Raw genomic sequence first — 15,636 nt, 5'->3', positions numbered from 1 at the left:
GCACTAAAGCAGATGCCGAGTTATGTAAAATTTCTCACGGATATCCAAGCCAATAAAAGAAAGATTGGGGAAAATGAAACAGTTGCATTAACGTATGAATGCAGTGCGTTGTTTCAAAACAATATCCCCACTAAAATGAAGGACCCTAGGAGTTTTACATTGTCTTGCACGATATGAAGGAAGATGGTCGGGAATGCACTGTGCGATTTAGAGGCGAGCATAAATCTAATGCCCTTATCGATTTTTAGGAAGCTGGATATCGGCAATGCTACCAACCACGATCACATTACAGTTGGCCGATAGATCAATAAAGCATCCGGAGGGTAAAATAGAAGATGTACTTGTGCAAGTGGAAAAGTTTATATTTCCGACAGATTTTTTCATACTGGATTACGTAGCTGACAGAGAAGTCCCTATCATCCTGGGTCGGGTATTTCTCGCAACAGGGCGAGCACTGATCGATGTGCAGAAAGGGGAATTGACCATCAGGGTTGACGATCAGGAAGAGAAATTCAATGTGTTCAATGCGTTGAAGTACCCAGGTGACATGAAAAATTGCCAATATATTGAGGAACTGCGGGAAGAACGTTGGCACGAACCCCTGAAGGAGCTGGAGGAAGAAGATCTTGGAATTGGCGCAATATTGGAGGAGGATTGCGTTGCGATTCTTGTGGAATCAAATTTTGAACCACTCAAGTTATCTGAACGGACATCACAATGCACTAAGTGATCTTTGGCACCTGTGCTAGAGTTAAAGCCATTGCCTGTGCATCTTAAGTATGCTTACTTAGGAAGTAACAACACATTACCATTTATCATTTCTGCATCACTGAGTAAGGAGAAAGAACACATTACCATACAGATCCTAAGAAATAACGCAAAGGCCTTAGGATGGACCTTGGCAGACATTTGAGGAATCAATCCCTCGTATTGTATGCACAAGATTCATCTGGAAGAAGGAATGGCAGGATCGGTAGAAAGGCAACGTCGCTTGAACCCGGCTGTGAGGGAGGTCGTAAAGAAGGTAATAGTGAAGTGGCTGGCACAAGAGTTATCTACATGATATCTGATAGTAGCTGGGTGAGCCCAGTACAGTGTATTCCAAAGAAAGGGGGGATGACAGTTGTCACTAATGATAAGAATGAATTAATTTCCACAAGAACGACTATGGGGTGGAGAATTTGCATGGATTATCGCAAGTTAAACTTGGCCACTAAAAAGGACCATTTTCCACTCCCGTTCATTGATCAGATGCTAGACAGACTTGCGGGGAATAAATTCTTCCATTTTCTTGACGGCTATTCAGGGTACAACTAAATAGCAATTGCGCTGGAGGATCAAGACAAGACAACCTTCACATGCCCATTCGGTATGTTTGCATTTCGGTGCATGCCGTTTGGACTCTGCAATGCGCCAGGCACTTTCCAACGATGCATGATGACAATATTCTGAGATTACTTGGAGGAGTCAGTCGAGTTATTCATGGATGATTTTTCAGTCTTCGACAGTAATTATGACTTCTGTCTATCTAACCTTGAAAAGGTCTTGAAGAGTGTGTGACAACAAATCTTGTTCTGAACTGGGAAAAATGCCACTTTATGGTGGATGAAGGAATAGTTCTGAGTCACAAAATCTCTAAGGTCGGATTGGAAGTCGATCAGGCAAAGATCGACGCAATTTCCAAGCTATCCCCACAAGTGAACGTGAAAACACTTAGGAGCCTTCTGGGACACGCTGAATTTTATAGAAGGTTTATTCGCAACTTCTCCCAAATCACAAGGCCCCTAAGTGCGCTCCTTGAAGCTGACCGAGAATATAACTTTGATGACGTGGGCACCAAAGCATTTAACACATTAAAAGATGCGCTCATCACTGCACCCATCTTGGTTGCGACGGATTGGATGTAACCATTTGCGTTGATGTGTGATGCAAGCGGATATGCTGTGGGTGCAGTGTTAAGTCAGCGCAAGGACAAGGTATCGCATCCTATTTATTATACAAGTAATATGTTGAATGATGCGCAAGAGAACTATACAACTACAAAGAAGGAAATGCTTGTATTGGTATTTGCACTGGAGAAATTCCGACAATACTTAATCGGAACAAACGTTGTGGTGTATACGGATTACTCTGCGATCAAGTAATTGATGACAAAAAAGGATGCAAAACCAAGGGTTATACGGTGGGTGTTGCTACTACAAGAGTTTGACCTAGAGATCAAAGACCGGAAGGGCACCGAGAACCAAGTCGCAGATCATTTGTCAAGACTGGAGAATTGCAAGATTCAAGGTAATGAAAAAGATATTGAAGAAAGATTCCCTGATGAGCTGCTGATGTCAATAGGAATTAATGTTCGTTAGTATGCGGACATCGTGAATTTCATTGTTTGCGGTCAAATACCAGATGACTACACTTACCAGCAGAAGAATAAGCTAAGACATAATGCCAAATTTTATTTTTGGGACGACCCATTCCTATATCGACTTGGTCCTGATCATATATTACGTTGGTGCGTTCCTGAGCACGAAGTCAAGCACATCCTAGAGCTTTGTCATGAGTCTCCATAGGGAGGACACTTTGGGGGACTGCCGCAAAGGTCCTACAGTGTGGCTATTTCTGGCCAACACTGTTCAAGGATGCCCAAGCCCACGTTGTGCAATGCGACAGATGTCAGAGAACGGGGAATATGTTAGAGAAATGAAATGCCATTGACATCAATCTTATAAGTGGAATTATTTGATGTTTGAGGAATTGACATCATGGGCCGTTTCCACCATCAGAAGGTCATCACTATATCTTGGTTGTGGTTGATTACGTATCAAAATGGGTTTAGGCTATCACATGTGCCAAGAATGATGCGGCCACAACGCGAAGTTTCTTAAGAAGAATATTTTTGCTCGATATGGGACACCACGGGCCTTGATCAGCGATAAGGGCTCTCATTTTATCAACCACATAATTGCCAACCTGTTGACTAAATTTAACATCAGCCATCGAGTTGCGACTGCTTATCACCCACAGACTAATGGGCAGGCAGAGAATTCTAATAGAGAAATGAAAACTATCTTGGAGAAGGTAGTCAATACTTCCAGGAAGGATTGGTCACCCAAGCTTGATAAAGCACTGTGGGCGTACAGGACTGCCTATAAAACACAAATTGATATGTCCCCGTATGCCCTAGTCTTTGGAAAGGCTTGTCATCTGCCACTCGAGTTGGAACATAAAGCGATGTGGGCATGCAAGAAGCTACAGTTTGATTTAGCAAGTGCGGGAAAAGTTCGGAAGCTACAATTGAATTAGTTGGTTGAATGGCGAAGGGAGGCCTATGAAAATGCCAAGATCTATAAGGAGAAAACCAAGAAGTGGCATGATGACTGCATAAATGATCGAAAATTCACCGAAGGTCAACAAGTATTACTATTTAACGCTCGTTTGCGATTTTTCCCAGGAAAGTTGAAATCTTGCTGGTCTGGGCCGTTCAAAATCAAGACTATCTTTCCTCACGAAGCAGTAGAACTAACAACTTTAGACGGGAACAACGCGTTTAAAGTCAATGGTCAACGGATTAAGCCGTACTACGGAGGCGACTTCGAGCGACGCATGGACACCATTGACTTGGGCAAGCAGGATTAAACCGCTTGTGGGGGAAATGATTACGATAATTTTGAGAACTTCTTTCAATTAGCATCCCTATCTATGTTTACTTGCTTTCTTTACAGTTTTCTTTTATTGCTTTCTAAATCATGTTATTTACTGCTTTTCAGAAGTAGCATTTGATGTATTCGATAATTCTCTTCAATTTGATTTTTCATGTCATGCTTAATTCTTTTAATTTATATACATTAGTAGCGCTGTTCTTTAATTTTTGTGAATGATTGGATGAAACATTAGACACTGCAAAGTCTTTTCGACTTGCATTTTTGATGACATAAAAGGAAGGGAAATTAGTATGTAATGTGATGATGGGTGCATTGTGAGTTAATAAGAGACACCTTGCGTCCATTACACCCAAATACATTGCGTTGAAGGGTGTGTTGCGCGCGTATGTGTCCTTTGTCCGTCCTTAGCTAAATGCACTATGTCGAGGTATCCTCCAGAAATGTGTTTAGTTTAGGGGTGTGTTGCAGGGTTGTTGCCCGTCCTTAGCAAAAATGTATTTGCGTTATTAGAAGCAGGGTGTCAAATTCTAGCTTGCATCTATCTAAATCAAATTTAAAAAGTTAACGAAATTCTTTGATTCTTTGTATAGGCACAATTTTTGTATTGCGTTAATTTTTAATTCTTTGTATACTTTGTTAATATTCAATACAATTGAGTAGATATTCACTCCTTTCTGCTTGTGCCTTTTTCTTTATCATCCTTTGTCAATATTTGCAATGTTCTGATCTTTTGCTTTTGCATTATTCATTGCATCGCCATGATGTAATATATGTTTATACTTAGAAATATTTCCCATACTTTGTAAATTCTGACCAACACTTAGTTAATTCTTAGTTTAGCAGTACTTTACCTTTTATCTTTCAAAGTTCTGCTCAAACCTTCTTTCTTGAAATTTTTATTCTAAGTGTTTGTCTAGTCTATCCAAACAACGCAATGAGCACCTTGCTTATCTTTAAATTTGGGGGTGGGGAAGGTCTGAGCAGATAAGATCAAGAATATGTGATGATTAAGAAAATGCGTTCATTTTCAATTTCATTAAAAAAAAAAATTCTTATGGCAAACTCCAATGTTAGCGCAAGGGAAAACCTTAAAAATGTTCCCAACCTGATAAGAGTTTAGTTGTGAAAGAAGCCTGCTCGTAGTTGGATGTTCGTATAATACCCGTAGGAGCAAGTCAAAATGAAGGTGGGTTTCCAAGAAAAACGCAGTATGGAAAAAAAAAGGAAAATAAGAGAAAAGAAATAAAAGAATGCAAGAGACAACTCTTCTGAATATCATGAGTTAAAGTTGAAATTGGCACACAACCGTAGTTGGATGTTCGCGTGACACCTGTGGGAACAAACCAAAACGAAGAGTGTAACCATGACCAACGGTCTCTAATAAATAACGCAAAGTTTGACCACTGCACATAGACATATCAAGTTGTTTTGACAAAGAAGAGATAAACATTATATTTTCAAAATTAGAAAAGCATCTTTGAGCAGAATTTTGTTATATAGAAGAATAAAGTAGGGTTTTGTGCAGAATTAGCAAGGATATAAGGAAATTTCATTGTTAAGAAATGTGCCTAAGTGTAACATTCGGAGCAGCCAATCGACGTAAAAATTAGGAGAGGAATTTAGCATTATTTCCTTAGTAGAAGATATGCTTGAGGACAAGCATATATCTAATTTGGAAGTGTGATAACTTGTAGAAATACAAGTTATTTATACTGCCTTATTCAGATATTGTAGCCAAAAGAGAGAAAATTTGCATTGATTGTATGAAAATTAACTCAGAAATATAATAATTATGAATTGATGCAATTACACCTACTAACATCGTCAAGATGGTAGAAGAGGATATTTTTACCTGTTTTGCAGGAAACCAAGTCACCGCTTGCGATCAAGGTTCAATGAGAAATGGAACAATGCTTCTCTGTTACATTGCGCCAGTCAATTAACAATGAAGAGACGATTAACGCAATGACAGTGCAATGTGACAGTCAATCCCGAGCTAAATTTCAACCGCATGCGGTAATTAAAAACAACACTGCATGCGAGCAACCGATGGAAAGATACAAATGAGCAAACACAAAGGCGGAGGATTGCGACACGTGTACAACTAACCGTTATGCAGATTTGACGGTCTGATTGCATAACAGAAGGAATATTTATTCCTCCATCTCCGAAAATTCCATAACAAGAAGTGGGGTCTACAAGCTAAGAGTCAAAGCTTTTCACCTATAAATAACCCCATAAAATTCAAAGAAAGATATACTTAATATGAGAATAATTGATACAAGGGCTAATTGCTGGTAAATTACTGAGAGAGAGGCTGAGCTGAGTACTGATCGAATAAATCCGAGAAGAAAAGAGATAAGGCGAGAGGTGAGTCTCAGTGTTATTCTACCAGATCCCCGCCACGAGGCTCTATATTCAGATCCCTGCTACGTGTTGAGCAAGCCTGAGAGGGAAGCTCATCCGTCCGCACGATCCATCTCACATTGGCAAGCAAATTTCTCCATCCAGATCGGTGCCAAAAGACGTTGGCGAATTATTGTATTTGTTTCTAACTCTATTCATTCCCCGTATTTTCACTTCTTAATCTCTTCATTCAACAAATCATGTATCAGATGCTGGATAGAAATATTGAATGTCTCGATCGTTTTCATATTCCCTTCTCTGTTCTATTCATTCCTCTGTTTTATCGTTTTCTTCATAAAGGTCTTCTTAATCCCTTAGTAATTAATATGAATTAAACAGTAACTTACTCTGTGCTGAAGAAATAAGAATGTTTAGCTAAAGCATGCAAACAACATCTTCATCTATGAGAGCAGAAGTGAAGATGTCCATTTCTGATGTCGAGAGAGAAAGTGGAAAGTTAGAAGAATGTGTAAAACTAAAACCAAGAAGTACTTCTAGAGATGGAAGTAACCTTGCATTCATCACGTTTGTCCCTGTTTCGCCACAGAGATGTGGGAGTGCGACTGATCACCAAGAGGTGTACGTCAAGGGAAAAGCGGAACCGTATTTATGCCTTTAATGCAATTAAGGAACTTGCGATGTTTGTACTAATTATCTTTTCTCTTTCTATTTCACACATAAGACTTGCTACCGCATAACACGATTTTTGTATATCTTCACAGTTAGCATTGACCTCAGTATCTTGTATCATGAAACCTGTATTTTGTATCATCTAAGATTAGATTTACTTTAACGCAATTTATTTTATTATCGTATCTTTACCGCTTTACTTTACTTTATCACATGTTTATATTCTTGTACACAACAACTTTTATTAATTGAAAACCCCTGGTCACATGTATCACAAGCATAACGCAATAACATCAAACAGTCCCCGTGTTTGACCTCGGATCACACCGAGAAACTTGTGGTGAAATTATACTTGGTTTCAATGCAAGGAAATTTGTGACAAGGCACAGCATACTACAAGAACATTGTTAATCAACGCATATCTAGAAGTAGTATCACATGGATTTGTATCTTGCGTGCATCTATTGTGTGCCTAAGATAAGAAACATTCATTCATCAATTTCTAAGTAACAAGGACAACCACGAGTTTGAGGACGAGAGTCAAGAGCTTCACTTGTTTCTTTTTCTTTTCCTTGCCTTTGAGTTCCCCGTTATGGATATTTTTTAGATTGTCTATATTTCTACCGCAGGAATAAGTGATTGAGTTTGTTATTTCTAGAGTTTTGATTTAGTTGTGGACTATAAAGCTTATTTGATTATTCTTAGATAGATTTATATATATGTTATCTCATTGCACCATTATTGTTTTTAATGATTTCGAGCATTGGGTCAATGTTTGATTAATGTTTACATAATTCCATTCTTGAGCGAGGACGTGTTGGATCAAATCTAATTTGTTAGATTGTTGATCAACTATGCACGAAAGTGTCATAGGCAAGTTAAGATTGATAGTGAAGAATTGTAATATCATGCTTAGCTACATAATTGCAAGCGATTAGATGTGAAAAAGAGTTGAGCTTGAGAGAGGATACGCAGGGTTGTAGTTCTTTAACTAACATTATTTTGATTTAAGGGTTAGAGAATTAATTCAGTTAGTCCATTAATGAAGTTGATACCCTAAGATATGTGTTAACTTGGATTCCATCTAGTTTATAGCCATTTTTTACTTTTTTTAGGTTAGGATATCTTCACGTCCGGTCTCTTAAATAAAATTTGAACAATCTCTACAATAGCTAAAATGGTCTTGGACTATTTTAATTTATATTGTAATTTGACATGTACATTTACACCTATCGAACCTCTTTCAGTTTGAGAGAATTAAGGAATTTCTAGGTAAATACATTTATGGTTACTATTGTAGTATGAACTAATACCATCTTCTTCCTCGAGCGTTTGGAAAAATTTCTCATTGCATTTTCTTTATCAGAATCTATCAAATCTTTGCGAATGATCTTCATTCGCCATTATTGACTCAAGAGTTGTTATATATTTGTTGAGTAATCAAATCATCATTTCCATAATGGAAACAGTTGTGAAAGATCTTTTCCTCTCAACGATTGAACCAAAGAAAAAAAAAACAGTTAATTAATTAATCAAATATGCATATTTCTATGCATAAATTCAGACGTTCACATAGAAGAAGGGAGTATGTGCTTGAATTTTCATGTATCACTAGGTTGCGACAGTGACTGGACTTGGACCGGCAATTCACCTATCAACGATGATGACAATTCTACAACAATGGGTTGCCTATACTATGACGGATATGGGAGAAAGATGATTAAGGCTTATTGGAAGATGCAAAAAGTAATTTTGAATGACTTCTCTTTACATTTTTAGTTAATTTTTAACAAATTGCAAAGTAATCGAATATAAATAATTTGTCATCCTATCCACGTAAACGTATAATGGTCCTTTTGTCAAGTTAAAGTTAAATCAAGAACTTTCTATAGAATAATTTTAAATACTAATCTAAAGTATTTATTTTGAAACTTTAAAATCTAACCAACACGAATTTCAAATCTCAGAGATGAGAAATGCATTTTAACCTTAATTGAAAGGACTCCTTGGAAAATGGGCAAAATACATTAAATTAAGCCCGTAGTTGACCAACAAAAATTTGTTGCCAATTCTGGATCGAAGAGCTCTATTTCTATCAAAAAATGCAGTAGTGGTAGCACGGATTGAACAAAGGGAACGTATTTCTTTAATAAAACGTCTACAATCGAGGTAATTGAGGGGTGAAATTTCTAATTGAGTTCATTTGGTTGCAAGAAAATAATTTACAAGCAAGTAAAGAGAGCAAGTTGAGGTAATCAATGAGAACAATACGTAGCTTGGGTTTAATTTGGATTTCTTCAATCCAATATACTTGATCAAAGAATTTTCCTTATTTCGTTTCAATTATTTGTTTGCACTTAATCTAATTAATTAGAAAAGCTGATTAACTGACCTAAATATCTAATTAGTCCAAGTTGAATAGATTGAAAGCATACAAATCCAATTGGCCTAATTAAGTTCCAAGGAAAAGTTAAGCTGAATATCTAACCGAAAAAGTCTTGATTAAATAATATTCATATGATTTCTTCTAGGTTTATTAGAATAATATTCACTGTCACAAACAATAGTTCACAAACTAACTTAACCTTTTATTACAGTTGAATTAAAATACAATTACATGTCACGTGTTGTAGATGAATCCATAGCTATCAATTTAACATCCACAATACGTTTATCAAATAATTGCTAGACTAGAAATCATAATCTATAAATTCATGATAGAAATCAATAAACATATAAAAACCAAATTTAAATCCTCACAAGTTTACATGAAAAGGGAAAAATTCTAACAACCCAAACTAGAACAAATACCCAAACCAACAATCGGCTTCATGATCGATGGAAACATGCTTCTAATCATTAAAACTATCCTAAGGTGAGAAAAGGATAGGAAATCACAAAGAATAGTGGCTGGAGGCAGAATACTTGATGGAATCATTTACCATAAAATCGGACCTAGTATTTATAAAAATTTGCATAGTGTCGTCACAAAACAGCCCTTGAGCGAGCACGTAGCGCAACATCGCAAAATGCATTTCATGGAAGAGTTCTCTTGAGAAATAGAGCCTAGCTTTGCAGCTGCCCCGTGCACTCACTGGTGAAAGCATAATTTGTAAAAACATTGACACAAATACTTTTTACCTAATTTAGTTTACGTAACAAACTTTATATCTTATAACGGTCAGATGATATGTGTTATAAATACCACTGATCAGAACAAAAGAAAGAGAATTCATCATACTTTCTATTTTTTCTGTAAACTACAACTGCTGTAAGAGAATTCATCTTACTGGCCGTACCATGGAACTTTACGTGTTTCTTCTTCTTCTTCTCTTTATCTTCTTCTTCAATCTTCATATGTTTCTCTATAAATCAATAAAAACACAATTTTATAATCAAATCACAACATTTTCAAAGTATTGAGTTGCATCGAGTAACGATTAATACTCATTGAATAGCATCAAGTAAAGATTAATACTCATCTAATTCCATCAAGGAAAGAAGAAAAAATCCATTGAGTAACGAGTAGAAACTCAATGAGTAATGAGTAGACACCCATCGAAGAAATAATAGCGCTTTTCGAATAAGAGAGAAAAACAGAGAGAACTTCAGTGAAGAAACAGAGTTTTCCTCAACCTTTTCTTCACCAACTAAGGATTGATCTTGATTGAATTGGGCCTACACAAGAAGTATAGCCCAATAAAACCGGTATCAGAACATTTTAAAGATCATCAAGATAAAAAATCATGAAGCATCAAGATACTCAAGAAAACCATTCTTTGCATTCTTTTGAAGATAGTGATTGTTTCTAGATTTGAAATAGAAAAGTTTGAGGAAAGGGTGATTTTAGTCTATGGAAGGCCAAAATCAAAGCTATTCTTGGATAACAGAAAGCCCATAGAGCCCTTTTAGACCCATCTACTCTGCTATGTTAATAACTCAAGAAAGGGAAGATATGGAACTTACGGCCTATGAAACTTTAGTTCTTAATCTTAGTGTTAGTATTTTGAGACAGGTGATCGATCAAGACACGACTTACAAAATGTAGGTCAAATTGGAAAGTCTCTATGCAACTAAGGATCTGCCTACCAAGATATTTTTAAGGGAAAAATTCTTCAAATTTAAGATAGATTCTGCTAAAACACTATCAGACAATTTGGATGAGTTTAAAAAGATAGTTTCTGAGTTCAAGAGACTTGGTGAAAAGATTGGTGATAAGAATGAAGTCTTTATTTTGTTGAACTCTCTACCCAAAACCTATAAGAAGGTAAATAATGCCTTAAAATATGGCAGAGAGTCAGTCACCACTGATGCCATTATTTCAGCATTGAGAACTAGGGAGTTTAAGCTTCATATAGACAAAAAGGAACAACCTAGTGCAGAAGGGCTATTTGTCAAGGGCAAGAACAAGAGAATCATTCTAAAGGGACTAAGAATCAGTCTGGTGAAGAGCATAAACCAAAAACCAAACTGAGATGTAATTACTATAGTAAGAAAGGACACTTAATGAGGGATTGTTACAATTTAAAACAGAAAAATCAGGAAAATAAGAAGGATAAAAAAAGAAAACAGCCAGAAGCCTCAGTGGTTGAAGGGTTCTATTTCTATTATGATGCTTTAGCCTCTACTAGAAACATAACCAACTAAATAAGTCCTCTTGGGAAGCATGACTTGGTACATGACTTTGGGTGTATCTACCATATGACACCTTTTAGACCTCGGTTTAATACCTACAGGGATGTGGATGGAGAATTTGTGTACATGGGAAACAATGAAGTCTACAAAATCAAAGGGGTTGGTTCAGTATCTTTAAAGCTAAAGGATAGATCAATCAACCTTCTTAGAAATGTGAGACATGTACCTTTACTCAAGAGAAATTTAATATTTCTGGGTATGTGTAACTCCACTGGGTGTAAGTGCATAAGAAAGGATGGAATCCTATAAGTGATTAAGGATTCTAAGATAGTTTTGGTTGGTGAAAAAGTTAATGATCTCTACATAGTAAGATGAGTGAGATGATGACTAGTGCCTACACTGTTTCAATAGCAAATTTGATAGAGACAGATTTGTGGCACAAAAAACTATCCCATATCAGTGGAAAAGTGATGCAAGCACTGTTTAAACAGGGTATACTAGCCAAAGGGATCAGCGAGCATCTTTCTCTATGTGAACATTGTATTTTAGGGAAAGCTACCAGACAGAGTTTCACAAAATCTTAGTATACCACCAAAGGAATACTGGACTATATTCATTCTGACCTATGGGGACCATCTCTTACACCAAATGTTAGTGGCTCAAGGTATTTTCTAACCTTAATAGATGATTTTTCTAGGAAAAGTTGGATATACTTCCTTAAAACTAAGGACCAAGTCTTTGGGAAGTTTAAAGAATGGAAAACTATGATAGAATCACAAACATCTAAAAGGTTAAAATACTTTAGAACTAACAATTGGCTTGAATTTTGTTATGTGGACTTTGACAAATACTGTAGTGAGAATGGTATAACTAGGCATAGGACTGTGAGGTACACACCTCAACAAAATGGGCTTGCTGAGAGGTTAAACAGAACTATAATGAAAAGGGTAAGATGTTTGCTTTCTGATGCTATCCTAAGTGAAAACTTTTGGGCAGAAGCTATAGCCTACACTATTTACACCTTGAATAAGTGCCCTTACACATCTCTAGAGCTATTTACTTCTGAAGAGAAGTAGACTAAACATCCTCTTAATCTAGACAACCTTAGGGTTTTTAGGTGTGTAGGATTTGTTCATCAAAATAAGGGAAAGTTGAAACCAAGGCTACTAAGTGCATGTTTGTAGACTTTAAAAAGGGAGTCCAAGGATTTAAAATGTGGCATCTAGTAGAGAGAAAGTTCAAAATTAGTAGAGACATCATCTTTAGAGAAGAGGATAAATTTATGCAAAAGGAGAAGAGGCTTGAGGATGAAGCTGAGACATCTACCACAGAATTTGAGGAGGAGTTAACTACTGAGCAACCAACAAAATCTAACTTACCTAGTGACACAGAAGAAGTTGAGGAAGAAGCAGGGGAACAAGAGGAGACTGTTAGTCAGTAGCTAGACTTGAGTCAGTATGCCTTAGCTAGTGATAGAAAAAGGAGAACCATTACCCCTCCAGCAAGGTATACTGAAATGAACTATATAAATTTATTTCTAAATGGTGTTGTGGCTGATACTGACCAAGAAAAAAAAACTTTTGAAGAAGCAACAAGTTGTTCTAATGCAAGGAATTGGATAGAAGTCATGAATGAGGAAATGCATTCAATAAATATGAAAGATACTTGGTCTTTAGCTCCTCTGCCTAAGGGTCATAAACCAATAGCTTCTAAATGGGTTTTAAAACTCAAAGAATATTCATTCTGTGATCAGAAACCTAGGTATAAGGCAAGGTTGTTTGTAAAGGGGTTTACACAAAGGGAAGAAATAGACCACTCAGAGATTTTCTCTCCAGTTGTCAAATAAACTTCTATATGACTTCTCTTATCCTTGATTGCTCAAAATAACTTAGAATTGTATAAGTTAAATGTGAAAACTGCCTTCCTTCATGGACATCTAGAAGAGACAATCTACATGATGCAACCTAAGGAGTTTGAAGTTAAAGGGAAAGGGAATCTCTATTGCTTACTAAGTCAATCTATGGGCTGAAACAATCACCTAGGTATTGGTATAGAAAATTCAATTACTATATATCTAGCATTAGATTCAAAAGAAGTTCCTATGACATATGTGTTTATGTAAATACAAGTTCCGACAAGGACAAGGTTTACTTACTCATATATGTGGATGACATGTTACTGGCAGGTAGGTCCAAGGAAGAGTCAACTAATGTTAAAAACCTCCTAAAAAGAGAGTTTGACATGAAGGACTTGAGAAAAGCAAGCAAAGTTATAAGGATTGAGATCCTAACGAACATGGAGGAGTCTATCCTAAGCATCAACAATTTAACTATTGTGAGAAGATCCTAAAAGGTTCAACCTAAGTAATGCTAAACTTGTAAGCTTGCATATTGCTCAACACTTCAAGTTATCCTCAACCAACTCTCCTAAAGATTCTGACCTAGAATATAAAAAACAGATGTTTATTACCCTATAGTTAGGCAGTTAGAAGCCTAATGTATTTAATGATTTCTACCAGAACTGATCTCTCATACTCAGCTAGTCTTGTTAGTAGGTATATGTCTAACCAAGATAAGAGACATTGGGAGGCCACTAAATGGATCATAAGATACTTAGTTTGGTCACTAGTCTACCAAAAATCAACTGAACCAAACTTAGAGCTATATGGATATGTGGATGCTGACTATGCTAGTGATTTAGACAAAAGGAGGTCCCTAACAGGCTATCTATTCCTTTATGGTCCTAATCTAATCAGCTGGAAAGACACATTACCACCTATAGTGGCTTTATCTACAAACAGAAGCTAATTATATGGCATTAACTGAAGCAATTAAAGAGGCATTATGGCTTAAGGGATTGTTGAAAGACTTTGGATTAAGTCAAACAGTAGTAAGACTCTAATGTGACCGCCAAAGTGCTATACATATCCCAAAATCCATAATACCACACTTGAACAAAACATATTGATATAAAATATCATTTCATCAGGGACAAAGTTGAGATATGAGAAATAGAAATCTTAAAAGTTCACACATCAAAGAATGCAACAGACATGTTGACCAAACTAGTATCAAAACTTAAATTGGTCAAATGTCTAGAATAAGTTGGTTTCGAATTTCCAGACACATGGTAAATAGAATGGTTAGAATCAGGAAGATTAGAAGAATGTAGGCATTAGAGTCAAGGTGGAGAATTTGTAAAAATAGTTACTCAAATACTTTTCAGCTAGTTTAGTTTACATAACAAAACAAAGAGAATTTATCGTACTTTCTATTCTTCTAATAAACTACAACTGCTGTAAGCAATCTTCAAGTGAGAAAGAAAAAAAATCTTCCCGTGAACGTAGGCTTATTGGCTAAACCACGTAAATTTGTGTGTTCCTTCTTCTTCAATCTTCATCTTCTTCTTCAATCTTCATCTGTTTCTCTGCAAATCAATGAAAACAAAATTTTATAATCAAATCACAATGTTTTCAAAGTATTGAGTTACAACGAGTAAAGATTAATATCTAGTTCCGTCGAAGAAAGAAGAAAAAATCCATCGAGTAACGAGTAGAACTTCATCGAGTAACGAGTAGATATTCATCGAGGAAATAACAGTGCTTATCGAATAAGAGAGAAAAATAGAGAGAACTTCAGTGAAGAAATAGAGCTTTTCTCAGCTTTTTTTTCACCAATTAAGGATTGTTCTTGATTGAATTGGGCCTACACAAGATAGTATAACCCAACATAATTAAAACCATCCCATTCTTGGTTGATACATTTGAGCTCCGTTTTGGTGCATTTTAGCTCCATTTCTTCACTAACACCCGGATCTACCTCTTAGGTGCTTGATACCTATACAATCACTAAATAAGCACATAAAACCTAGTAACGGCCTTAATTAAACATATAAAGCATATTTTCGGTGTTATCAGTAGCAGCAAATTTTAGTGTTTGTAAAAATGGAAATCATAAGGCCCAACCCAAGACAATGAAGTAAAATGTCCAAAAAGTCCTTAAACGTTTATTGATATCTGATATACCGCCAATATACTACTGATAAACTTGAAAGTTGTTTGATACCTGTATACTTCTAATAACGTTGATTCATATATGATATAGTGTTCAAATACTATTAACATTCTTTAATGTTTTTTGATATGCATTGATATACTCCTAATATACCATAAATACACTTAAAAGTTGATTGATATGTGATATACAACTGATATACTATTCGTATTCTTGAAAATTATTTGTTATCTACTGACCACTGTTAATATACTTTTGATAAACTTGAAAGTTGTTTGACATTTGATATACTA

At 36.1% G+C, this 15,636-nt stretch overlaps 2 protein-coding genes across 2 annotated transcripts; both read left to right on the top strand.

Annotated features, from left to right (window-relative positions):
• Positions 1–891: 891 nt before the first annotated feature.
• On the top strand, positions 892–1,907 carry LOC120088187 (uncharacterized mitochondrial protein AtMg00860-like). Its single transcript, XM_039045302.1, has 2 exons — positions 892–1,024; positions 1,543–1,907. Exons 1-2 carry the CDS (start codon positions 892–894, stop codon positions 1,905–1,907), a joined length of 498 nt encoding a protein of 165 aa, XP_038901230.1.
• Positions 1,908–1,919: 12 nt separating this feature from the next.
• LOC120088185 lies at positions 1,920–12,406 on the top strand. The gene is made up of 2 exons (XM_039045301.1): positions 1,920–2,140; positions 12,187–12,406. The coding sequence occupies exons 1-2, from the start codon at positions 1,920–1,922 to the stop codon at positions 12,404–12,406; spliced, it is 441 nt and encodes a 146-aa protein (XP_038901229.1).
• Positions 12,407–15,636: the final 3,230 nt, after the last annotated feature.

The sequence above is a fragment of the Benincasa hispida genome, chromosome 10 (genome assembly GCF_009727055.1).
Source record: "Benincasa hispida cultivar B227 chromosome 10, ASM972705v1, whole genome shotgun sequence".
Taxonomy (NCBI): Eukaryota; Viridiplantae; Streptophyta; class Magnoliopsida; order Cucurbitales; family Cucurbitaceae; genus Benincasa; species Benincasa hispida.
This window is presented reverse-complemented; position numbering and strand designations above follow the sequence as displayed.